This window comes from Phacochoerus africanus, chromosome 2 (assembly GCF_016906955.1).
Source record: "Phacochoerus africanus isolate WHEZ1 chromosome 2, ROS_Pafr_v1, whole genome shotgun sequence".
Taxonomy (NCBI): domain Eukaryota; kingdom Metazoa; phylum Chordata; class Mammalia; order Artiodactyla; family Suidae; genus Phacochoerus; species Phacochoerus africanus.
Genome location: NC_062545.1, coordinates 189992753 through 190020074, shown reverse-complemented (window position 1 = coordinate 190020074; position 27322 = coordinate 189992753). Strand labels below are relative to the sequence as shown.

Here is a 27322-nt window from a genome sequence, read left to right as displayed (position 1 = left end):
TTATATGGGAAAATCTCCTTGTTCTTGGGAAATACATGCTTAAGTTTCCAGAGATAAAATAGCATGTTGCCTGAAATTTACTTTAAAATAATGCGGCAGCATGGTGGGGAGAGGGAGGACGGCCAAAATCTGTCTTCCATCCACAAAACCAGCAATGTGACTTACTCTAATATATACATAAAAAGAGTTAAAGGAAGCATGGCAAAATATTAACTTGAATCTAGGTGGTAGCTATACAGGTGTTTACTGTACTATTCTTTCAACTGTTCCATACTGAGAATTGTTAATACCTAGAAGCAAGGGGAAAGAGGGGAAATCTGAGAAATATTTTCCTTAGTAGAGACCTATCAAATTTACCCTAAATTTTAAAGAATCAGAAGTTTGCTTTTCCTCATTTGCTTACTCAACATCCATTCCAATACGCCTAAAATCTGCCTTAATGATTGCAAGTAATAATCTAATGCTAGAATAGCCTAATATAAACCCCACAATAATCAGCACAAGGTTTACAGGTGTAAACCCCTGGTTTTATATCCAAATAACAAACTTAACAGCAGTAAAACAAATTGTTTATTACAGCATATAATGTGTTATATTAAATTTACACAAAGATATATAAAAACACATACTGTTTATATCATACAGTCATTTAACATCAACAGGAATATCAAAACAAATACTACTCATGCACCAAACATGCATATATTGGTATAAAAAAGCAACTTTACACAATACTGTTTACCAAAAAAAAATTTTTTTTTTAAAAAAGCCCTTCCAGAGAGGGTCAGTGGTCCAATCTGGACTGGATTGCACTAATATGTTTGGGCTAATGCTTAGGTGGCACAGTGCTCAGTGAGCAATTCTGAGCTTGGGGGTCACACCCAAAGGTTATTTTGTTAGGAGTGAGTGTCTCTGCATCCAACGACCAAAATGTTATCCCAAAGGCAAGTCTCCAAGGAAGAAGTGGTTGGATCTGCTGCAAATCAGGGAGGGGAAGAAAGGCATCCATGTTGGGTAAATGGCCCTGGGGGGTTACTGTAACCAGGGCCTAGGCACCAAGTGCGGCAAAGGTTTTAGTGAATCATTTTAAGGTATTACCAGCCTACCTATCCAGGTCACCTCTCTGGATTTAGGGTCTGGTCTTCAAGTTCTGAGTCCAGTAAACCAAACAGTTCTGAGAAGAAAATAGAATGGGGATACATCTGAGAAAAGCAGAGTATATAAAAAGTTATAGAAAACCCATGACTGCCCCCTGTACCTACCTCACAAAACTGTATGTGATAGCCCCAACAAGATAAACCCTCATGGAGACGCCACCCCAAAGAACCAAAGGAGCAAGTGTATGTCGGAAAATTCCATCCACCTGACCTTCAGACCAAACGGTCTCATCCCATTAACACTTGAACATTACAACCTGTGCCTTCAAAATGCTCAGAAAATTTCAAATAAAAGCCATCGGTACCACAAAATTCACTATCACCACCATCAGAAACTCGATATTCACTTCTAACCACCAAAACATTCTTTACCTTCCATTAAAGGCACTAGTGTCCATACACGATGAAGATGAGACGTAATTCACCTCGGTTTTAACTTAACAAAAGGAAAGCATTCTATGCAATTATTACACACAACAAGGAAGACGCCACAGCTTTCTTGGGAAGGAGAAAAACTCTCGCTTTCTACACCAACGGTGCTACTCAAACGGTCGTCATCAGTTTCAGAGAGCCAGACCGAAAGCGAAGGATCTTCTTCTTGAGGTTGTGCGAAGCCTTGATCTTGACAAAAGTTTTGGTGGGGTGACCGCGGAGGTCCGGGGCCGGGACCGGCTGCAGAGGGAGCGTCTGGACGAACTGGGACCAAATCAGGCCCCCGCTCTCCTCCGAGTCGCTGGTGCTGCTGCTGTCGCCCACGAAGTCGCCCTCGCTCACGCTGGACTCGCTGTCGCCGAAGCAGTTGGTGGTGTAGTTGCTGCGCTCGTCCTCGCTGGTGTCCAGCACGGTCGAGTGGAACAGGGACTCGCACTCGGCCGAGTACTCCGAGTCGCTGGCCACGTAGGCATAGGGGCTGGCGAAGGGCGGCCCCGCCGCGAACAGGGCCGCGGACTCCCGCCGGCCCCGCCGCGCCCGCCGCAGCGCCTCCTCGTACGACACCTCGGCGGCCGACCTCCACCGCCGCGAGTCGGTTCGCTTGTGTTTGGGCTTGGCCACCACCGCCTCCCGCCCGTGGCCATGCGCGCGGCTCCCCGCCCGGTGGCCCGCCCCCAGCTGCCGGCCCGGGAGCCCAGCGTCCGGCTGGCCGCCCCCGCTTCGCCGCCCCTTGGCCGGCGCTCTCCGCAGTTTCTTGTTCGTATCAGTGTCGTCCGGGAGCCGACACCTCCTGCCGGCCGCCCGCGCCTTCTCCCGCACGGCGGGCAGCGAGCTCTCTGGCCCGTGCCCGCCCAGGGCGCGGTGCTTCTGGGCGGAGCCCCTTGGGGCGGCCGCGGGCCGCGCTCCCCGGGGCGGCCTGACGCCGGGCGGCTGCGCCAGGGCGGGCGGCGCCTTCCCCGGAGGCCCTTCCTCCAGGCTCTGGGAAGAAGAGCCCTCGCTTCTGAAATCCAGGACCGGCCGCTCCTCCGCGGCCGGGAAAACTGGGGGCAGCTGGGCCGGAGCGGCGGAAGCGGGCGCCGCCGGAGAGACAGCCTGCAGGCTGTTTTTCTGAGGCACCTTTTTCAGCGGCTGGCCCCCTCTGTTCTCTTGCAGCGGGGCGGAGACCTTCCCGGGACTCTCTTTGGGAGAGGCAGCTGGGATCTGACTGCTTTCCTTAGGGGACTCCCCTGTCCCCGCGGGGGGACACCTAGCGTGTTCCTGGGAGACTGGCTTGGCGGTTTTGGGCAGATGCTTACCTTGAAGTTCACTGGCAGCGCCTGGGGAGCAGCCCTCAGGCAGGGGCAACCTCTTGCTTTCCAGTAGTTCTGGCTTTGGGTCTTTGGCCCACTGTTTCAGTGGGGAGAATGTCCCATTGTCCAAAGAAGGGATCCCGCCAGAGGGCAAAGGCATCTGTTTAGAATTCTTAAGGTTCCCACTGTTGCCCTGTGAGATGCCCCCAGTCACTCTGACACAAACACTCCCGTTCCTCAGAAGCCCCTTGGTGGGGTCAGCATTCACACTGGTTCTCGGTTTGTTGGTCCTTACAGGGTGTGTTTTTTTCTGGACCAGGCTCAGAATGTAACCATCCATTTTCTTACTGGATGAAGGATAGGGAGCAGACCACAAACTGCTTGGAGATGGCAAGGAAGTGTCTGTCTTGACGGCGTCCAGCTCGGATCCGACACACATGTCACTGGCATGGTTAGCAAGCCTCTCCTCTTCCCTCAGGGGGTTTCCGGTCAAGCAAAGCAGAAACATCGGGCTCTGCACCGCCACGGCGTGAAGCGGGCTGGGGTAGCGGTACACGTCATTCCCATTTTTAGACACCAGATCGCATTGGTACTTGGGATTCACATCTGCAATGACACCAAGGGCATTAGATTGTGATGTGGAGGGGGAACAGCAAACTGGCCCTGAGGTCTGGCCTTCAGAATGGCCTTCTTTATACTCCAACCATCCTATGAGATCTGAAAAACATTTAAAGGTACACTCTGAAGAAATGAACCGGTCAGCACCAGCTTGACTCAGGCCAATTTCCACGAAGATAAACTCATGGGTTGAGAGAGAATGCTAAAGAATCAAAAAATATGCCACAAGATACTCCACTATTTCACATACAGTGCATACATACTATTGGGGGGAGGGAAAAAAATAACTAACAAAGGAATTTTTAACAAGATATGATAGAACTCTGAAGGAAAAATATCCAGCCATTAAAAATGCTTTCAAACTATTGAATAAAATGGGGAAAACATTTTAAAGTGGAGTGAAAATCACAATACCAGGATATTGACTATAGTTTTATTAAGACTAGATATATTAGGAGTTCCCGTGGTGGCGCAGTGGTTAAAGAATCCGACTAGGAACCATGAGGTTGTGGGTTCGGTCCCTGCCCTTGCTCAGTGGGTTAACGATCCGGCGTTGCCATGAGCTGTGGTGTAGGTTGCAGATGCGGCTCGGATCCCATGTTGCTGTGGCTCTGGCACAGGCTGGCGGCTACAGCTCCGATTAGACCCCTAGCCTGGGAACCTCCATATGCCTCGGGAGTGGCCCAAGAAATAGCAAAAAGACAAAAAACAAACAAACAAAAAAAGACTAGATATATTAAAAAAAAAAAAAAGTCTGAAGTGAAGCATGCCAAGATGCTAATAGTAGCATATCAGTGTGGTTGGAAAGCAAATTATGTTTACTTTCCTCTTTATTTTCTGTTTTCTAAATTTTCAGTAAATACATATTGCATTTATAACTGGAAAAATAAACTTTTTTCGAGTCATTCTTACTCTAGGTCACTCTCCCTTCTGTGTTCTGGTTTCCCTTTAAAGTATTTCAGATAAACTATACTTTCTATGGGCTTTCTCCTCATTTTGTATTTTTTTTAGACCTAGTTCTTGATGACATGTGTTCAAATTTAACTGTTAATTGGACAGGGAAATTGATCAAATTTCAACAGAAACTAATTAAATCTAAATAACAATCACCATATATTTTCAAAAGTTACACTTTTTTTGGCACGTCATAGCATACAAAAATTCCTGAGCCAGGAATCAAACCCATGCATGCCACAGTAGTGACCCTGCTCTTTAATCTGATAAGCCACCAGGGAACTCGCCACACACACCCCCTCCCTTTTTTTAAGGAACTCTTAATGAGGTTTTAAAAGATTGAGTAGTAGTATTCATGAATAAATTTCCCACATCTCAAAATGTTCCTACCAAAATACAATGAAATCAAGCTTTCTTGTTTCATCACATACTTTTGATTTCTTATCTTGGTGAATATTACAAATATCAAATCCCTTGAACGATCTTTAGTTAGAGAAAAATCAATGTTTTTATCACTAATTTGTCTTCCATTATAATTATGTTTATTCACTCAAATACCAAAAACCCACTGCATGCTAGATTCTATGTTAATTGTTTAATTTAAAGGAAAGCTCCATGAATTTCAATGATAATTAGAAGTCTTGGGGGGAAAATACAGTCTAGACCCAGAAATTATGTGATTCATTTGTAAACAAAAGATTATTATAAAAGTGCCATGCCTCCAATCCCACCTCCACTTCCAATAAACAGCTTTGTTATAAGCACAGGAAAGCTCTCTAGCTGGTATCCTTACCCACCCCTCCTCCACCACCCTAAGACCTATCCTGACCTGACTTAAAGCCGCATTTACCTACATGTCACTTTGCATCCCTTTTCCCTCCATAGTGTTAAGGAACAAGACAGACATCCCAGGCCCCAAGGGCCAGCCCAGCTGTCTCAATTATGTGAAGATGTGGCATTTGGGACAGCAGGGTTCTGTCTTTAAGGAAAACCTATACCAAAGTACCTTTAATGAGTTTATAAAATTTCCCTCTGAAACCAGATCTGCAGAGTGAAAGGGAGTAATTACCAATGAACTCTGGGCCTAGACACTTTAGATAACAGATTTGTGCTTCCCCAAATGACTACTGCTACCAACACACACTGTACAAATACAAAGACACCAGCCAACTAGCCACCTCAGTTGTCTGATGTTATGTTTGCATTGCCTGGACCTCAGAAATTCAGCCCTATACCAGAGTGGACAAACAACATATAAAACACACATACTTGTGCTAGGACCTATAGCTTCTTTAAGACCCATATTTTCTCTGCTCTTCTGCAGAGTCACACTAAAGCAGAAGTAAGGAATGACAACGCTGCCATTCAGCAAATGAGGAGCCACTGACAAAGGACGTATGAAACTAAATTCCTTCTCTGATGAGAGGATGAACACAACAATTTGTGAATTCCCTTGGTGATGGAAAACAAGAACCTGGCATCCTGAGCTTGAAACTTGCCTCTGCCCCTCACTGGCTATATAGCCTTAAACAACTTACCTAACCTAACCTCCAAAGACCTTGTTTTCTGATACATAAAATGGAGCTAACAACACCTGCACCCTGCAGAACTGTTGGGAGGATTCAAAGCAGAGAGTTGTGCGCAGAGCATACAGCAGTGTGTGACCCAGAATAGGGATGCAGAAACTCTCGCAGGACCAACAAGAGCATGATTCTGTCTAGAGGTCGTTGTAAACAAAGCCCCAATTGGGGAATATGGCCTAATGGGATCTTACCCCATCCACCTGCTAAAAGAAGAGAGAGTTGCCATCATGCAAGGCATTCTGGAGAACACGGTGGGGCCCCCACTACCAGAAGTGCCAAGCAGCTCTTGGCCAGGCTGAAAAATATTTTAATTTAATCTAAGCTTTAGCTTTAAATGATTAAAGAAAGAAGAAAACAGATCCAAAGTGATTTTCAAAAGAAAATGCAAACAAGTTAATGGCAAAGGTTCAGAAACAGCACTCAAGACCTATAACATTGGGACCCAATTTCTTTCTTTCTTTCTGTTTTTTTTTTTTTGTCTTTTCTAGGGCCCCACCCACGGCATATGGAGGTTTCCAGGCTAGGGGTCAAATCGGAGCTGTAGCCACCGGCCTATGCCACAGCCACAGCAACACAGGATCCCAGCTGCGTCTGAGACCTACACCACAGCTCATGGCAATGCTGGATCCTTAACCCACTGAGCAGGGCCAGGGGTCGAACCCACAACCTCATGGTTCCTAGTCAGATTCATTAACCACTGAGCCACGACAGGAACTCTGGGACACAATTTCTAATGCTGAGCTGTTTGCTACTATCAGTATATAAAGCCATGTGACACCCAAAGAGGACTGAACTAGTGGTGAGCTTGATTCCAGATGCAACTATGGCACTAAATGCAAGAAGCTGGTGAAATTCTCTGAGCTCTTGTTTTTTATCAGTAGAAGGAGGTGAAGTTGACCTTTAAGGACCCATTCCAATTAAGAATGTCTTTCAATTCTACAAAGTCTTACCTGCAGATTTGGGGCAACCATCTGATATAGTCAAGGCTGCCTCCAAGGGGCTGCAAAAGCAGGTGCTGGAATGACAACTGGATAAACATTCACTGAAGACTGAGTTTGAGGAATTGGAAAGGGACCCTGAAGCCCCATCACTCAGTTCATAAAACCCTACAAATAAAAATATCATTTGGGATTAAGATCATGTCAAGTAATAATACACATTCGTGTTAAAAGGAAAATGGGTGATCATGTAGGGAAAGTAGGAAAGGGAGAGTATGGAGGGGGTGCCAATTTTGGTTCACTAGGTTTAGTGTCCTGATTTTATGGCTTCATTTCTAGCAATCCTTAGAAAAAGGCAAAGAGCCCATGACTATGGGTACATTTCAAAGTTACTCTCACTCTCAAACTGACCTTCCTCCTTGACCCCACCTTTAAAGATGTGCAAGGAAAGAGACTTAGATCTGTCAAGGCTTCAACTTTTTCATGAACATTTCAGAAAGAATAACTTGAAGAGAAAAACAAATTTATTTAAGGAGCCAAATGGTTTAAAAGGAAAACAAAAAACAAAAAAACTTTTGAAGTGGTCTCAGGAAGTTGAAGTGTGACTAATTTTCTAGCCTAGTTCTGACTTTCTCAAGTTTCAAAGGAAGAACGCTCTTCCAGAAATTTGAATAGAAGCTTTGATTTTTAAACTCAGGGCATTGAGTCAGATCAATCTCATTATTAAAAATTTGGCTGTCTGATTTTGTTTTCCCCTCATGCCACTGAATGGCAGACTGTTTTTTGTTTGTCTTGTTAATTCTCTCTGCACTGGAAACAAATGTCATTGTCCTTTGCAGACCTGGGGATGCTAAGCATGGGGGGGCCAAGGTAGCACTCAGGACTGCAGAATTCTCCCTTGTGCTCCCATACTCACCTGAGCTAGGTCGGCTGTCTGTCTCCAGGTGCTCTTCAGAGGTCTTTTCCACATCCAGTCTCAGGTCACTTATCTGCTTGTCGAGTTCTTGCAACTGGTTCAACAAACCAGCATCTCTTCTCCTCAAACAATTCTGATTAGGAAGAAACAGAGAAAGGAAAAATAAACACATTTTGGTGACAAAGAACCAGAAAGCCCACTCTAAGTATTCCAATTACCATCTGAAGCAGTCACTAAATCTTCTAAAACCAAAATTCTCCTGGATGACTTGAAATAAAAAACTTTAAAAATATGTCCTATATCTAATTCCACTTTCTCACATTTTCTGGTGATATAAAGTTTCTTCATAAAAACAAGGCTTGCTTTTAGTTTCAACTAACATACACACACGCACACACATATATATACACACACATTAACTTTTTATAGGTAGGGATAAAAAAAAACTGAGGTTTTTAAAAATCCTCTGTGTACAGCCAATTTTTTTCACACAACAGTACTTCACAGTAGACTCTTCGACTTGAAGGTAGAGTGTAACAGATTTCCTCCAATGCACTATAATCTTAGGTGAGATTTTCTGGCCAAATGTCCTGCAGAGTTTTGTTTTCTATGAATTGCTTTGTGGGGTTTAATCACTCTTAGGGCCTTTGAAAGTGAGAAACTAATACTAATAGCCAGTGCCAAGTATAATGTGAGCTGGCAGAATCCAAAACCCTCAAGGGAAGCTCCATCAAGATTTGAACTCAACTCGGGTTTCCAAAGGTGACAGATTGGAGTGTCACACCGCCACCTAGTGCTTCCTATGGCTGGGAGAGAAAAAAAAAAAAAAAAAAAAACCTCAAAAGGCATCTGGTTCAAATCACAAATGCCAAGTCTACAAATGAAAATAGTACCACAAACACTGACTGGCCGGGAATTCTCCTGACATGCTCCCCTCCAGGGGACAACAGGAATGCGCCACTTAAAATCGTGAGATTCAAGAAGAGCAGGAGATGCTATTGTACAAGACAATGCACACAATGTCAATGACCAGGCATAACCAGCAAGAATTGGCTCAAATCAGAGTTATACCCAACTCTGGTCTGCTACCAAAAACCACAGACAAATGCCAAAACAAGAGGTATTCCACAAACCACCGTGTACATCCATCCTAACTAAACAGATGCACATCTACTCCTCTTGTCTGTCTTTTGACTTAAAAAGCTTGGAGACATACATGTTTATTTGTTAGAATGAGTTTCTTCAGGGGTAAAAAGGAACTAAACAAGTCAAATCACTTCAATGCTCAAAAAAAGAGAAAATCATCTGAAAAGAGGTAAAACAACAAGGCACTTGACAACTGCACAGCATCACTCTGTTCGTAATTGCAGGAGGGACATTATCTAGCATGTGTCTAGTTTCAGATAGGATCACATGGTCAGATAAGGATTTTTTTTTTTTTTTCTGTTTGCAAAACTACATTTTTGAGGTCACCGAAACAAAGCTGCCGCCATTACTCTGAGGCGGGGTCAAAAGCTGTTCATCAATACATGAAGCGCCAAAGTTCTTTTTCTTCCCGATTAATGAAGACTGCGGGGAATGTCTGAGACACTGACGCAAATCCAGTAAAGAGAAATGCTCCCTGGAAGCAGATTTTCACTTCTCTCACCTCCAATTCAAGTCTCAGCGAAGAGTACGGATAAAATATGAGGGGAGGGGACACTTTCTCCAGCCAAATTTCCATCATTTGCATGTGTCTTAGCCGCTCATACAAAGGGCTTCTATCTGAAATGAGGCAGCAGTCCAGGCAAAAGCTGGCCGTCCGGGGACAACCCTAGGAGCGGCAGGGTCCCCAGGGCCACTTCCGTGTAACCGTAAAATTCGGCACGGGACAGGCAACCATGCCACACGCCCCCTCCTCGGCTTTTGTCCCCTCCTGGCGGAAGGACCTGAAGCCGAGAAGCCCTTCAAAGAAATGCTATTTCAAACGAGGGTTTGCAAACCTTCGGGAAGAGCGCACGCATTCGTCTAACTATAGAGAGGGGAGGTTAGGAACAGGCAACACCAAGAATTCCGAAGGCAAAAGAGGGAGGTGGGGGAGGGCGGCCACCCCCGCCCAGCCCTCCGCGCGGGGTCGCCAGGCCCTCACCTGACACAAAGCGGGCACACGCCGGGGACCCGTGGGCGTCGGCAACCCACACGCCGCGGGCACCCTCAGGAACCCAGGTCAGGGAGGCACCGGGAGGGGATCCCCGGAAGCCGGAGGATGTCTCCAGCCCGCCGCACCCAAGCGCCCGCCGCGGGCCACCTGCCCGAAACCCGGCCCCTCATCAAGGACAGCCGCGCCCCCACCTCCGGCCAAGACCTACCAATTGCTTCCGCAGCAGCAAGATGTTCTCCTCCAAGAACTTCTCCTCCAGGCGGCTGCGCTGCGCCGCCTCCCCCGGCAGCTCCCCTGAGCGGGCTGCAGCGGCCCCCGAGACCCCGGCGCCGCGCAGGGCGCCCCGGACCAGCAGTTCCTGGCGCTGGCGCAGGTACTCCAGTTCCGCCAGCCCAGCCAGCGTGGCCTCCTGCCGCTCGCGGGTGCGCTGCCGCTCCGTGTCCGCCTCTCCCTTCTCCCGCCAGCGCCCCTCGGACTCCGCCGCGCGCTGCTCGCCCCGGGCCGGCGCCAGCGGCTCCAGCTCCCTTGCGGTCCCTGCCAGACTCGGCTTCATGGCCCCCAACCCTGCAGCGCGCACCCGTCCCCGCAGCCGGGCCGCCCGGGAGGAGGAGCGGGCGCTAAAGCTGCGACCCTGGGCTCATGCCTCCCGGCGGTGGGGCGCGGTGGCGGCGGCGATGGGGGCGGAGACCCGGAGCGCTCGGGACCCGCGCGTGGCCGCGGGCTGCAGCCGTCCGGGCCCGGGCGGCGTCGTCCGCTGTCGCCGAGCGTCCCTCGCCGCGGCCCCGCAACTGATAACGCCCTGCCCGGCGCTACGTCACGAGCGGCGGCCCAGCGAACCCCCGCCCGGCGCCCGCCTCCCCGCGCCGGCCCCTCGGCGGCGAGGCCCGCTCCCCCTTCGGCTTCCCCCTCTTGTGTCTGGGGCGCCGCTCGCGCTCTGCGCCGGCCTCCTCCTCGCGCGGCCCTCCCCGCTCCTCCCTCTCTCCTCCCCCCTCGCTCTTCCCGCGGGCCTCCTCGCCCCCTTTTCGGGTTTATGGCACCCAGTTTTTGCCTCGCTCCTTATTGGTTCTTTTCCGTCTCACAAAGCCACGGGCGAGCGCCTCGATCTCCAGCATCCTATTACAGTCGGCCTGCAGGCACAGTCCGCCGAGGGACGCCGTAGTTGGGCTCCCCGGAGAACTTTCTGAAACTCGACCGAGTTGCAGCACAGTATTAACCCTTTCCCACACTTCCACTGTCCCTATCCACTCCGGCCGACTTAGGTTTCTTTCACCTTACCCAGCAAGGTCCTGCCAAAGTATTCCAAGACCGTATCTTGGGTTTGGTTTTTTACTCCACGTTGTAAAAGGCAGGAACTACAAGGCAAAGTACACCGTTGTCCTAAAACCGTTTAGCCCTCAGTTTTGTTGCTGTTGTTTTCATCTTTTTTTACGGAAAGCATTAAAAATTAGGCAGTAGGATGTCGCTGTATTGCAAGCGGTTGCATCAATTCTTTTACAGGCTTGGGGTCTAGTGTGTGCGCGCGCGTGCGCGCCTCGGTTTTTGAGGTTTTTTATTGTTATTTAGTCTGCAAGCACAAAAGCTCTGACTGAAACCAGACTGCTTGCATTTGAATGCCCTTTCCAGCCGAGACAGGCTGTGGAAGTAACTTCACCTCCGTTTCCCCAATGGTAGAATGGAGCTGCTAACAGAACATGTCTGTTGTAAGAATTATAAATTCAGTATGTAATATACATGGGGGTGCGTTAACAGCGTGGCAGGCACATACATAGTAAGGGCTATAAGAGTTGTAACTTTTTTTTTCCTCCAGGGAGACAAACTTTTCCCCCTGGAGCAGCAGTGGTATTATGGTCATGTTTACTTGGCACAATCGTCACAGGGAATTTCAATAGGATGGGGACCTGGAAATGCCACTAGCTGGCTTATCTATGGAAAAGTACCATATCTATTTTTTAAAAAGCAATAGGGCCAGGAGCCTCAGAAGTTGAAGCCAGCAAGTCACAATTTGCTGAAACTTAGGTAAATGATAATCCTATATCATTACCTTAGACTTTTACACCTTTACCCAGCTGCTTACCCCTGTCAAGAATTCTCTATTTCTGGAGTTCCCTGGTGGCCTAACAATTAAGGACTCCGAGTCGTCACTACTCTGGCTCAGGTTACTGTTGTGGCTCTGTGGCTGGTTCCCTGGTCCACGAACTGCCACACAGCAAGCTGGGGGCGGGGGGGATTCTCCATTTCTCCCCTCTGTGTGGTCCTCCAGCCTCCTTCCTTCCAAGATCAGTTCACTTCCCTCCTCTGAATTCCAGTTAATTGCATGACTCTTTGATTCTTACCAAATGCTACTTGTATGGTTATTTATCTGGGTATGTACATACACATCTATGTAGGTGTTTATATGTATCTCTTCCCTCCAATTACATTATTAAAGTTCCCTGAATGCAGAGATTGTTTTAATATCCTCTTGGTATCACTGTACTCAGGACCATGCCTTTGCAAGCATTCAAGAAACTGTACATTAGTTATAAATTGCTTTTTCATGAACAGACTTTCTAACTAACTTTATAGTACCCATTTAGTCTCTGTGACAAATAGAGTCAAGTTGACATTTACCAAAAACCCCCCAAAAAGAAAACAGTTCTCTTGCCACCCTCCACTGATGTCCCCATGGCTGCCCCTCTCAGACATGAAAGGGACTATAGCTACAACCAAGATTCATTATTAACCAGACTGTATATTAGATCTAAAAATGGAATTATGCTTAGGTGCTCATCAGCAAACAAAATTAATTCTATTCAGCTCACCTATGCTTTATGCCTACTGTATGCCAAACACTGTACTTGGTAATAGAGGAATTAAATTCTAATTTTAGTAGGACTTCTGTCTGCCAAATTCCACTCACCCATGTCCTCTGTCATTGTCTCATGTTATTCATTTCTAGGCAAGCCTCTTGATTTCTAGTTCTGAATTAGATGCCTTCTGGCTGGGTGGAGTCTATTATTGTGGCCTGTGTTATGTCACACACTGACAACTATATTTATGTAGTTGAGGGGGGAAAAAAAGCTGAAACATGTTTCTAACCACTACTAATAAATCTTGTCAAAGTAGACAGACAAGTCGCTGTGTCTCCAAACCTCCCCCCCTCTCCAATTCCCTCACCACCAAATGCCACTTTGAGCTGGCTCATTAGTCCAAAGCAAACCATTTGCCATAACAGTTTGTACATCTCCACAAGAAAGTGTCCCCAGCAAACTTAAATATTAAAACTAATGTTTTCAAATGGTTCCACCAATAAAATGGTCACAACTAGGAAAAAAGGTTATGCTTTCCCAAGGATCCCTTACACATTAATAAATAATGCTGTTCATTCACACCCCAATTAAAACAAACTCAGGCTGTCAAGTGAAGTTAGAAGCAAGGAGTTCAATGCTGTAATTGTTCTCCCAGGAAAACTCCTAATGTCGTCAGATTAAATGGGCCTGGTTGGGTTGCCCCTATTCTCTTCTTAACCCAACAGCCAAATCTTCTCCTTTCCAGTTTTGGCCCCAGCTTGCTTGCTTTCTTTGATTCTTTGTTTTGGTTGCAGGTATCTGGGAGGCATTTGAAGGTAATCACCCACCATTGGCTGTGCCCTCCTGTCTACAACTGGCTCGCATTTCCCTCTACTGTTTTGATTCTTCTTTCCCTTTCTTTTTAAAGGAAGTGTTGGGGAGTCTTCCTCCACCAATGCTACTTTGTTACCTTCTTTCTAGTTTTGTTCAGCCTTTGTTAGTTCTCTTGCTTTCCCTGGAGGCCTCTGTCCTCTCAAAAAAGCTGCTAATCAACACTCAGAAAGTATGACATGAAAGACAGGGTGGATCTGCTGCCTGGAGGATATGAAGAGTAAGTTAAAGTTGCCAGCATGAAAAAGGAGTCTTGACTGAAGAGATCACAGTTGTGTAGCCGATGCTTTAAGATATTTCCTGGACAGAGCCAGGAAGAGTCCTTCAGATCACACAGTCCAACGCTTTGCCCTTGGGCAGAATAACTCCCAACAGCACCCCCGCAAAGTCTGAGCATCATTGTACAAATGCCTTATCCAGCAGGGAGCATTCTTTTGCAGCCAAGCAAAGTGAGGAGCATCAATTGCACATTTTGCTATAGAGCAAAGCAACAAAATGATGCCTTGCAGCTTTTATGGCCAAACACAAATGATGTAATTGGGAAAAGCTGTCTCCGAAAAGGAGGGAAAAAAATAAAGGGCAATCCTTTGAGTTGGGGTGATGACCACCACTCGAGGGACTGGGATCAAAGCTCCAGCCAGACATCAAAGCCCATTTGAGTCTAATGCCAGAAGAGCCAGAGTGAATTAAACTTCATATATAAACTAATTATAGCTTGACCCCACAATCAGGCTTCAGTGAGCACATAGGGGAAAGAAAGCAGACATTGAAACAAAAGATCAAGAGAAAAGAAAGTTGGTAGCAAAACTGGGCAGCAACATGGCTCTGACCACTTTAAAAATCCTTTGAAGGCAGAGGGGAACCGGGGAATGGCAGCTGAAACAGCGAACTCTTGACAATGCTGGTCTTGTCTGCAAGGCTGTGAAGCAGCTTCTTCTACCCTCACTGGCTCGTGCACAACCAGAGACATCCGTATTCCTGGAAGAAAAGGTTGTCTTTGAGCTCTTTTTCAGTATTGTTAAAGAAGCTCCCATCACCAGGTTTCTGCAGAAGGAGCAAGTGCCAGGGAGTTCCGTGAAGCTGGGGAGTGAGTTCTTCAGGAAGAACTTCAGGCTTCTCAGAGCACCGTGAGTTCCCAACACTGGCATCTGCTTGGCAGTGACCTGCATTTGCCACGGTCTTCATCACTGATGTCTCCACCAGCCTTGGACTGCAGCCCCTTAGCTCTGCCATTTCATCTGGTCACCTTTACAGATGGAAGGTGCAGCATAGCAACTGTGCAAGACCTCTAGAACTGCTTGCCCTGGTACTCGCAAATGGTTAGGGTGATTTCACCCCCAGGCAAAATGTAAAAGTGTTTCAACGACAAGTGCCCTCTTTAAATAATTATATTCAGTGGATTTTTGCCTTTACTCTGGTTTATTGGACCAGTCACCAATTATTTGAAAGTCTCATACTCCTGAACCGGCATACTATTACACATCTGATCTAACAATCCAAAGAACATTTTAAGTCATTTCTTTGTAGATAAGTGTTAGTGATTTCTTTTCTTTTCTTTTTTTTTTGGCCAGGCCCACGCATGTGGACATTCCCAGGCCAGGGGTTGAACCCTTGCCCACAACAGCAACCCAAGCTGCTGCAGTGACAACACTGGATCCTTGACCCACTGCGACACAAGAGAACCCCAGTGACTTCTTAAAATAACAAAATCCAAATTTATAACCTGAGTCTCTATTAAGAGAAAAAAAAAAAACTTAAGCAGGCATTCTTATAGGAGAAAAACATATATCGTCATCATTTTATTGTAACTCTTTGAGTGATTATCCAACAGATATTTGAGTACCTCATACATGCCTGGTCCCTGCCTTCATGGAGCTAAGGTCTAGGAGGTAAACTGGCACTGACTAAATAACTACACACATCTATGTGTGATATATACATATGTATCTCCAAATTATGAAACAACTGCCACAATTTGCAGGAGTATGTGCAAATAATTTCATATTTTAAGAATAGAGAGAAAGGCATCAATATAAAATATCCTTGGAAGCTAATATTTCTTTTAATTCTATCCAATTGTGTCTTTTTTTTATTTCTTTTTAGGGCCACACCCACAGCATATGGAGGTTCCCAGGCTAGGGGTCCAATAGGAGCTACAGCTGCTGGCCTACACCACAGCCACAGCAAGGATCCAAGCTGAGTCTGTGACCTACACCACAGCTAGTGCAATGCCGGATCCTTAACCCACTAAGCAAGGCCAGAGATCAAACCTGCAACCTCACAGTTCCTAGTCAGATTCGTTTCTGCTATGCCATGGCGGGAACTCCAATTTAAAGCAGGCCCTATTCTTTTTTTTTTTTTTTTTTGTCTCTTTAGGGCCGCACCCGCATATCGAAGTTCCCAGGTGAGAGGTCGAATTGGAGCTATAGTCGCTGGCTGGGATCCTTAACACACTGAGCAAGGCCAGGGATAGAACCTGCGTCCTCAGGAATGCCAGTCAGATTCATTTCTGATGAGCCACGACTGGAACTCCCAATTGTACCATCTTAACAAGTAAATATAATTATTAATATTATATTTAAAATGGCACTTCATTTTTCCTTTTTTTCAAAATAATATTTTCAAAGCAAATATATTCTATGATCCTATCCAAAAAGGAATACTCAAATGAAATCACACACACACAATCACCCAAATCACCAGCCTTTATAAAACCCAAGTTTTTTACAGGGAAAGAGATCTTACATTTAATTTTTTATTATGTTTTTCAAAAAAATATTTACTCTCCTTAGAGCTACATTTGAAATGTCTATAGAGAGATACTTGCTCTATAGCAAAATAACTCAAAACTCTCATCTAACTATCATTCCCTGAAAGGTAGTAACTAGCATGGGTGATTAATTCTTAAGATAACCAATTTCCTTACAGATCTCCTTATTACCTTTTCCTCAGAATGCTCTCAGAAAGGAGGAAGAGAAAGCATCCCTGCAATCCATGGAGCTGCAGGCAATTCCCAGTGTGGTTTCCTGGTCATTTCTACACCAGCAAAGGGAAAGGACCAGTGATGTTCAGCGGGAGAGCTCCGGGTTAATCAGGTGAAAGCAGAGGCTTTTGCTTTAGGGATTTAGACAGTAGGTCTAGTTCTTTCACGTTCTTTCTTCCTATGAACCTCACCTCTCTGAGGCCAGGGGGAAACCAGAACTCAAAACAAGCCCGCACCCTAAATTCTGGGCCGGTGTTTGCCTAAAAGACCCACAACATCACTTTAATTAAGATCCCTTGGGGGCCTAGGGACCCCTGTGGAAAAATCCAGAATGCCATTATCACCCAGAGAGTGACTGAAAGCGCTCACTGCCGCAGGGCTTAGGTGGCCTCGCCCCACAGGGAGCCGCTTCCTCTAATCCCGATGCACCTCCACCCTCCACAGCGTGTGAAGAGTAGCACATCCACTTCAAACAAAAATCGGGCCTTGGGCGCGTTGGGCTGAGGGAAGGCTGGGGCTGTGAAGAGCCTCGGATTCAAAGAGATGTCAGTGGGAATGACAGGCAGTGGCTCCAGCCCTGAGACAGGCGGCCGACAGGAGGCCTAGGGGCTCCACTTCCATCTTCCTCTGCACCCCGGGGACTCGCCCTCAGGGCGGGATTCTTTGAAGTCAGGGAGGACACTTTTGACAACAGATGGGACAATTCGCTTCTGTTCAGTTTGTCCTTGCAGACTAAATTCAAACAGTGGAGGGAGTTTGGCCTAATGATAAGGAAATGCTGCCATTTTGTTACACGCAACTCTTTGCCCCCTCCCAGGCCCCATGGAGCAATTTGGTGGACCCTCTCTAGCCTTGAATAGATGCTGTTTCCAAAGAAGAAAGAACCTGATTCCAATAGGACTCACTGTTATGGTGAGAGGATATCCACTGAGGGGCAGGCCAGGCTGGATCTGAACCCCACACTCCACATTCCATGGCTGGGTAATGCCCACCATCCACCACTGTTGCCACCTTGGACCTCTCTCAGCCTTGTCTTTCTCATCTGTAAAATGGGTCTTATATCTAAATGTATAGAGAGGTTGTGAGATGTCTGGAAATAAATGTTGGTTACCACAAAGTCCCAAATGGTGTACAAGCATGTGCACACCCACACAGAGAATGGACATTTAAGGACAGTCCAATCAGATAAAAATGATCATTAACCACTGCTTTGCCGGTTCTCATATATTGCTTTGAATTTTTTCCTAACATATATATCATATTGTTTTCAGAACACTTTATCAGGTTTTGAAATATAAGAAGGTCTGAGAGACTTTTGAAGAGTAGCACAATGATTTCACCCACTGGCAGTTGGGGCAGCCAAGATAAAACCATATGGACCAGTAGAGCAAGGTAGCCTGTTGGAAAGAGCATAAGCGTTGGCCAGGGTTCAACTCCATTAAGAAAGTCCTTTAATCTCTCTGAGCCTCAGTTGACTTATTGTAAAATGGGATTACTGTTAATTCATAGATAGTATTTGAAGAATCTGGCTCAGAATAAATAAATACTGAAAAACAGTTGATGACCTTCTTTCTTCACCTTTCCTTTTTTTGGGAGGCCTCTTATTATGGACAATTTCAAAACACAAAAGTAGAAAGAATAGTATAATGAATTTCCAAGAAACCATCACCCAGGTTAACAGTTGGAAACAGATTATGAACAGGGACCATTTAGAACTTAATACTTTGATAAGTTGGGGACCAGTGGAGCTACAGGTGTTCCCTGATGACCTAACAGTTAAAGATTAAGCATTGTCACATTGTGGCTCTGGTTGGATCTCTGGTTTGGGAAATTCCACATGCCATGGGCACAGCCAAAAAAAGTACAGATTAGAGTTGTATTTGCATCATTAGTTTAGTGTTAGGCATATAATAAGCACTCAATAAGTGCTATATATCATTATCATCATTATCAATTACTTTTTTGAAACTTATCCAAAAACTTTTTACAGACTTTTTATAATACATCTTTCATTCAAACAGCACAAAGCATTTCGCACCATCCTCACAGTACATCATGATGGGGGGAGGTGAAGTCACCATGAAGAAAAGCAGTGAAATGATTCCCCCAGCCTCTCAGGACAAGGCCCCAGTTACTAGTCCCGTGGTCTGATTGTTCTTGTGCACCAATGACTTTCCCCCTCGTGTTCTGTCTCACCTACTGAGCTTGGCAGCGAGCTCCTTGAGAGCTGGCTTCATGCCTGATGCAGCCTTACCTCTCCAGGGAAGGTGGCAGGACTGGGTTAAGGCTTAACATTCAGTCATAGAGTCTGGAACAAAGTATTATTAGGAAATGAACTAGGTAAGCAAAATTAGATTGAAAATCAGTTAAAGTATCCCCAGTGTCTAGACTGGGTTCCTTTATTTGGGTTAGAGAGAATTTTTTCCTGAACTAAATCTATTATGTTACACAGATTAAAACTAATGGACCCTTTTGGCCATCATACATAGAAATACTGAAGCCAAGAAAACTCAGAAGTAAATTCTTGGCTTAATTAGTGTTGCCTCTTATTCCATTTGACTTTAAACTCCTCAAGGGCAGGGATAAATCCTACTTCCTCTAACTCCCTCAGAACAAAGCCAGATACAAAACAGATACTCACCAAATGCTCCTTTAACTTGACAGCCTTTCATGGTAGATTGAGATGGAATTCCCTGTCTGGAACAGGAAGGATTTTGGAAAATTCTATAAACAGATATTTAGAAACAAAGTTGGGTATGATTGGGTATGTTTCCAGTCTGCTCCATTTTCAGAAACATCTTTTGTTAAGTTTGTGCCTTTTAGGACAGTATGAGGAAACAGGAAAATGAGAAACCATTCCATTTCTAGAAAAAGGCATTTGGGGTCAGTAGAGTTAAAACAAACTCAGACAGCCCAGCCTGTTTGAAGCTGACAAGAAACAGAAAATGACCCACTGGTCCTGTATGGAGCACAAAGCAACTCAATCAGCATTTCATCAATGAGAGGACACTTCGGGGTAGCCTAGCCAGGCTCCTGGCACTGTGTAAAGAGCCCTGGGTATTTCTACCAAAAGGCATTTCTACCTGAGCACATCTGTGTGTGTTTGTATGTGCATAAATAAGGATGAGAATGGCAGATAAGGGTATCACTAACGTGGGATCCGTGCTTTCTCATGGCTTCCAGTGATGGAATTCCTATAACAATTCTTAAAAACTGGTTTCCAGGAGTTCCCGTGGTGACTCAACAGAAAGGAATCTGACTAGCATCCATGAAAATGCAGGTTTGATCCCTGGCCTCACTCAGTGGGTAAAGGATCTGGCGTTGCATTGAGCCTTGGTGTAGGTTGCAGACATAGCTCGGATCCTGTGGTTCTGTGGCTGTGGCATAGACCAGCGGCTACAGGTCTGATTGGACCCCTAGCCTGGGAACCTCCCTATGCCGGGGGTGCGATCCTAAAAAGGCAAAAGACAAAAACAAAAACAAAACAAAAAAAAAACCCCAAAACCAAAAACTGGTTTCCTTTCATTTTGTCATTAATTCCAGTTTCCTCCTTCATGATAGTTTGTAGCACCTCACAGAGCCCTCAGCACCTACTAGGAGTTTAATAAATGTTTGTTGAATTGGGTAGGTGCGAGGGGTAGGAATTGCAAAGGTAATATTAAACCAATGCATTCTCACTGAAGATAGATCCTCTTCTAACTGAAAACGGTTCCTTTCCAAAGATGGATGCATGTAAGCCCCCTTCTCTGAGTGCAGAAAGTTTTACATTAAAACTTTTCCCCACTGTTCCCCTCCAAGCCCTTCTGTCTGTCCTCCTGAACCTGTATATGGAAGACCCAGATATGCTCGGACTAATGCTGGGCTCTTCCCAGGATTTTTCCAAGTGGCCAAGATCTTACCTTGCCAACTCCTCTGGCTGCAGCCGCTTTGGTCCACACAAGGGGTGGGACTCCTGGGTCTGCTGGACAATGGCTGTCCGTCCCTTCAAGATCACGCTGCACCCTCCACCCAGGGGATTTCACTGGCTTAGAACAAGCAGCACAGAAAAAAAACCCAGAGCTTCCAAGTTCACCTTTTCCTTCCCCTCTTTAGCTCATTTCCACACCAAAGAATTGAGTTTCTCTATTTTCAATAGAGCTGGGGCCATTTCAGAATCACAATGCATACCACTCTCTTAATCTGTATCAACTGTGCCTTCTGACACTGTCCCAACCAAAGAGTCATCTCTCTCTTCTCCCTCCTTTCTTTTTAAATATCCCTTCTCGGAGTTCCTGTCATGGCTCACTGGAAACGAATCTGACTAGCATTCATGAGGACACAGGTTTGATCCCTGGCCTCACTTAGTGGGTTAAGGATCCAGCATTGCCTTGAGCTGTGGTGTAGTTTACAGATGCAGCTTGGAGCCCTCGTTGCTGTGGCTGTGGTGTAGGCCAGCGACTACAGTTCTAATTCAACTCCTAGCCTGGGAACTTCCATATGCTGCTGCTGCTGCGGCCCTAAAAAGACAAAATAATAATAATAATAATAATCTCCTCTCCTCTAAGGACCCTCAGTAAGCATCTTGGCAATGGAAGGCAGTGGAAATTAAAGAGGATCTTTGCCCCATCATATCCCGTTGAAGAAACACAGAAAACTGAGAGCTGCTTAGCATGTGACCCAAGCAGAGCTTTGATCATTAATAATCCAAGAAGGGAAGCGTGCAGAGATGGCTGCCTTCCTCTGCATCACTAGGTAATTGCTCAAATTCTTGGTCTTTACAAAAAGTGTGTCATCTGTCCAATCTGTCTCCTGAGAAAGAAGTCCTTTACTGTATAGCACAGGGAACTCTATCCAATCTCTTGGGATAGAACATGATGGAAGAGAGTATGAGAAAAGGAATGTATATATTATGTATGACCGGGTCACTGTGCTGTACAGCAGAAATTGACACAACACTGTAAATCAACTACAAATTGATTTTTTAAATGTTTTCAATAAAATAAATTAAAAAGAGAAATAAATTAGCCCTTCGCCTTTTCCCCATCTCATCACAAAGAACAAAACCCCAAAGCTAGGTGCTTATGTTCCCAGCCTCTGTATATCCTTTCTGCCCTGTGTGTCTGGACTGGGAGCCTATCAGAAGAATTTGAATAATGAGGCTACATTTTCTATTGGCCCAGCTATTTATAAACAAAGCTCTTCCTTCTAGGAAAGGCAACGACATTTAAATTGCTGAAAATTATCAGCCTCGACTCATCTGAATTTCATCGCAGCGCTACTCATTCAGGAAATGGGAACCATGAGCTGTTTCCCTTTTTTGAAATTGCCTCCAGATGTGGCAAACAAAGAATCTTTATTAAAATATCACACAGTAGCCAATGCCCTACCATTTTTCCTTTTGTCGCTTTGGTCAGGAGATGAATAACAAATACCAGTGACAGAAAAAAAAAAAAAAAAAGGTCTAGGTATTGCCTGGGAACACCTTCAAAACTGCAAAAGCCCTCACCTGCCCCCTGAGCCTCCAGTCCATCTTGTCCTGCCTTACCTTGTCTTTTTTTCCATAGTGCTTAACACATCATTACATTGTACACATTACTTATTTATTAAGTTCATTATTTATTGCCTGTCTCTCTTGCTGGAATGCATGTCCCGTAAAAGCACGGATCTTCATTTTGTTCATCCAGGCCCTGATATATCCCAAAGGCCTAGAATTGTGCCTGGCACACTGGGCTGCCCAAATAAACACTTGCTGAGGGAATGAATGAACCAGTCAGATTGTCCATTCTTATTAGGTCAAAATCTCTGGGCATCACCTTGAGAGTGACATTAAGGGCACATGTCCTCCTCCACACAGGCCATGAAGGTATCAGAAGGATAATCCCAAACTTAACTCCAGATACACTTTGTCTCACCCCCTCTACCCTGCTTCTCTCCCCAGTGTATCTATTTTTGTCAATGACGACACAAACTACTAGTCCTGACACTAAAATTCTCATTCTGTTATGCTTCTCTCTCCTTCATCCCTCAGATCACTAAGTCATCAAATTCCTGAAGATGCTTCCTTTCAAATCTCTCTCCAATGTGTCCCTTCCTCTCTATTCTCATTGCCCTTGGCTACACAATTATCACCTCAAATAGATTCCTAATTGATCCCTTAGCCTCTAGTCTCTCCCCCCTACAGGTTCTTTTGCACATCACAAGCATCGTTTTGATCCCCTCAGTCCTCTTTGGAGGACTGACTTGGCCCAGCTGTGATTTGGCCCACCTGGCAAACCTGACCTTCCCAAGTGGGCAAATGGTCAGGAATTAAGTCTTTAAAAAACCAGAAAGTGCTGCAAAGGTAAATGAGTTCTGGTGGGAGGAAAGGAGCAGGGGCGAAGATCTTAACTGCCAGGTTAAGGAGCTGGAACTCCATCCTGAGACTAGAGACAGAATCCTTGGTCTAACTGCAAGCTTTGTTTCTGACAATTAATTCAGCAGTTATCCATGCTGTGCCCACTAGATCTGTGGCAGTGTTCCAAGTGCTGGGGACAGAGCTGGGACTAGTTTTTCTTGGGCTCCTGGGACAGGTAGAGAGAAAGCACCAAAAGCCGGTAAGAAGCTGCCTGCCACCTCTGTCCTGGCACTCACTTGGCCCCTTCTCCTGGCCCCAGACCATCTCTCAGATTTTAAATAAGCACAGTTATTTAAAGCATGCTTCCCGTCATGGCGCAGCGGAAATGAATCTGACTGGGAGCCACGAGGTTGAGGGTTCGATCCCTCGCCTTGCTCAGTGGGTTAAGGACCTGGCATTGCCGTGAGCTGTTGTGTAGGTCGCAGATGCAGCTCGGATCTGGCATTGCTGTGGCTATGGCGTAGGCCGGCAGCAACAGCTCCGATTTGACCCCTAGCCTGGGAACCTCCATATGCCATGGGTGCTGCCCTAAAAAGACAAAAAGCAAAAATAAAATAAAATAAGCACAGTTAGCTGGGCAAGTCATCACTACACCTACTCTCTGGCTTAAAGATGCTGCTGCTGAAGTCTTGGGCCACAGGTTAGTTAGGAAAAAGAAAAGAAATGTTTCCTGTATGTCATCAGTCAACAAACTCTTTCTGTGAACAGCCAGACAGGAAACAGTTCAGGTTGTGGACCTTACACTGACTGTCACAACGACTCAACACAAAAAGAGCCATATAAAACATTTAGACAAGTGGGCATGGCTATGTTCCAATAAAACTTTATTTACAAAATCAGGTAGGGGACAGATTTAGCCCACAGGCCAGAGTTAAATCAACTGACCTCTGCTCTAAGATATTACAATATTTTAAATCTTTTTTTTTTTTTTTTTTGCTTTTTACGGCCGCACTCACAGCATATAAAAGTTCCCAGGGTAGGGATCAAATTGGAGCTGCAGCTGCCAGCCACAGCCACAGCTACAGCCACAGCAACGCCAGATCCAAGCCACATATGTGAACTACACCACAGCTCACGGCAATGCTGGATCCTCAATCCAACAGGCAAGGCCAGGGATCGAACCTGCATCCTCATGGGTACTAGTCGGGTTCATCACCACTGAGCCACAGCAGGAACTCTAGGATATTTTAAATCTAATGCTTAGTTTAAATAAGGAAGGTAGCATGAAGGAATATAAAGACAATGAGTTTTGGAGCTCAGAAAGCTGGGATAGAATTCCCACTTTACAACAAAACTTGGGGCATTAGGAAAATAAACTAGTTTCCTAATGTATAAAATGAAAGCGGCCTAGCATGGTCGCCTGTAGAGTCAATCTTTCTGGGTTCAAATCCCAACTCTGCCACGTTCTACTTCTATGATCTTGGGCACGTTTCTTAATCTCTCCGAGCTTCAGTCTCTTCAGCTGTTTTCATGGGGATAAAAAAATATCCTCATTGAGAGGATCAAGTGAGATCATGCAAATTAAGTGCCTGGAACAGAGTAAGCACTCCATAACTGTTAGCTATCATTGTTGTTATTATTACTGTCACACTACTGTGACTTTCCTAAGGAGTGGCTGTTGAGACATTACAAGTATTTGCTTCTTTTAGAGATTAAAAACAGAGGGGAGTTGCTCTGTTCTTACACTTGGAACATTTTTCACTAACAACTACAGGAAGCTGAAGTCTACCTTGTAAACCAGCCCCTGCTTTTTCAGATGATTGCCTTTAAGTGGATTTCAAATTCTGAAGATTATCATGCATAATGTATTATGCTTATGTCAGGATTAAAATTTTTCCATTGACTTTTCTCTTGCCTCCATCAAGGGTTTTGTTGGACAAGACTTCATCTCAAGAGGAGGCTGCTTTTGCTTTTTCCGAATTGTGAGCACAAAGAATGTCTTTCAGGCTCAGGGTCTTTAAATCAACTAATGTGGGTTTTGTCTCCAATTACAACCAAATTAAAATTCTCCAACACACACTAGACTTCCCTGCCCAAGTTAGACATAAGGGTGTCCCAATTCATTCAACACCACAGGGAGAAAACAGGACTGGACTCTGTTTCCACTCAGAGCACCCTGTCCCCCTGGCAATTGGCTCCAAAATTGAAGGAAAAAAGGATATTCATGAGCCTTAGGAAATCTTTGGTTCCAGGGTGCTTTGATTAGAGTTTCATGTACAGGTAATCTTTCAAAGCACAGAAAATAATAGATCTTACCTTTTAAACTGTGTAGCACACATCAAGAATAATACTTCTCCAAAGTACATTAAAGCAAAGATGGACCTTATTTGAGCGAGAATCTATAGGACCATGTTTGTTGCCTCTCGTTCTTTATTAAAATGCATCTCAGAAATCTTAATGGCTCTTTGCATAAAGATCCCTGGAACCACAATGTGGACTGTTCACTTCTGGTCACATCACCACTAGGAAGCTCAGTGGACTTCTCCTAGCCTGCGCAGAGTGGCGGGCTGCGTTTCAGGTTGTCTCAGACAATCCAAGCCACTGTATACATCTGCTCTTTGTTAGAAGTAATCAGCCACAGGGGCAAAGGCGGTAAACAGTAATTAATATGCAAATTTGCAAGTAACTTGCCTCTTGGTGCTGAGGCTTCTTTGTTTGTTTGCACAGCCGTGGACAAACTGGGGTTTGTCTTTGCTGTAATTAGCAGGATAAATATAAAATTATGACATTAATTGTTAGCTGGCTTTTTTAAAAAAATCATAGTATACCCCTGCTGGGCCTGAGATGCTGCAGCTCAGTGGGGGGTACCTTCAAAACTGAATTTTAAAATGCTGAAATACCCATTCTAATTAAAAGGCAAACACTGAAATGAGTTTGTCACTTCAAAAATCATAGTTACCGGGCAACAAATCATCAATGCATATATTAACAATTAGTATTTGTACATCAGTTGACCTTATCTCAATGCAAAAAAGAAAATCACTCTTTTATAATAATAATGAAGAGTAATATTTATTAAGTGCTCTGCACCAGGCACTGTTCTAAGTACTTTTCTTGCATTATTTCAATGAATCCTCGAAACTCAGACTGAGTGGTGCTCTTAATATCCACACATGTGGAAAACAGTGCATTAATATAAGTTTTTCTGGATCTGCTCTCTAATAGTGTTCTCCTCAAGATTATTTTTGCAAATTGACGGACTAGTGTAAATCAACTATAATAAATTTTTTTAATTTTTATAAAAAAATTATGTAAAATCAAAAGATGCCTTAGTTAGTTAAATTGACATTTTTTTTTCTTTTCTGGTGCAAATAAAGTATGTCTTACAATGGCTCATAAAAAATAAAATATTCTTGCAGTTCTCATTTTATTTGGCTGCTTTCAACTAATTCTTCACAGCATCCTGACAATGGCCTAAAACTTATCTCGAGTTCTGACCTGTCTTTACTGCATCAGATTCTTGCTTCTGCTACCAAGTAAAGCCCACACTCTTTAGGCTGATCTTGAAGGCTCTCCAGAATCTGGCCAGCTACTTTCCAACTTTTATTTTTACATCATTTATCCCATTTTATTCTTTCATTGTTCAACTCAGCTCCCATTATTTAGGGCTAATTGGCAAAGTCACTATACTTGTTCCTGGAGGTGAGATGGGGTGGGGAAGAGGGGAAAGTGAAATTTTTTAAAAGCACAGATTCTCAAGGGGGTTCTGGCAAGAATACAAAGAAAGCAATGATCAAGTTTTAAACTAAGACTTTTGATTGCCCTGATGATGGAGAAGCAGGAGGAGGAAGCCAGGGCCTCTCTTTCAGTAACAAAGACAAATGCCTTAAACAAGGCATGTGACATGTGCTGCAAAGCCCTTGGTGATGGTCCTCTTCCAACTTGATGCACAGATCCCTGAAGGCCTTTCCTTCCTCCCAAGTCTCAGCTTTAGGTTGACCCCCTTGGAAACCGCCCCCGCTTCCCCCAAGCAGATGAGGCAGGCTGCTTCCTGTTCCCATTGCCTGGCTGTCTCCCCACTAAACTATGGGCACCTTGAGGTTAGAAAAAGGATCTTTTCCCCTTTGTGTCTCCTATGCCTTGAACAATGCTGGCACTTAATTGGCACCAGTTGCCCTTTGCAAGCAGCCAGACAGTGACAGACCTGCTAACAAAGTCAGAAAGTGCCTTCAGAGAGGAAATTAACAATTCAAAGCAGAGACCAGTGAAAAGGAATCTGGAGGGGTAGCCCAGGAAACCCACCTCCAGACTGGCCTGGGCAGGTGATCGCCAAACCTCCA

General features: G+C 45.0%; 1 protein-coding gene across 3 annotated transcripts; it reads right to left on the bottom strand.

Annotated features, from left to right (window-relative positions):
* Positions 1-553: 553 nt before the first annotated feature.
* DACT1 (dishevelled binding antagonist of beta catenin 1) lies at positions 554-18534 on the bottom strand. Of its 3 annotated transcripts, none has more exons than XM_047767451.1 (4): positions 17575-18534; positions 7888-8020; positions 6984-7139; positions 554-3484 (listed from the first exon to the last, which is right to left on the bottom strand). In XM_047767451.1, the coding sequence occupies exons 1-4, from the start codon at positions 17833-17835 to the stop codon at positions 1701-1703; spliced, it is 2334 nt and encodes a 777-aa protein (XP_047623407.1). In that variant the 5' UTR covers positions 17836-18534; the 3' UTR covers positions 554-1700. The 3 variants fall into 3 exon arrangements, with proteins under 3 accessions (XP_047623407.1, XP_047623406.1, XP_047623408.1); XM_047767450.1 differs by lacking the exon at positions 17575-18534 and adding an exon at positions 10236-10819; XM_047767452.1 differs by lacking the exon at positions 17575-18534 and adding an exon at positions 10016-10038.
* Between the last annotated feature and the right edge of the window lie 8788 nt (positions 18535-27322).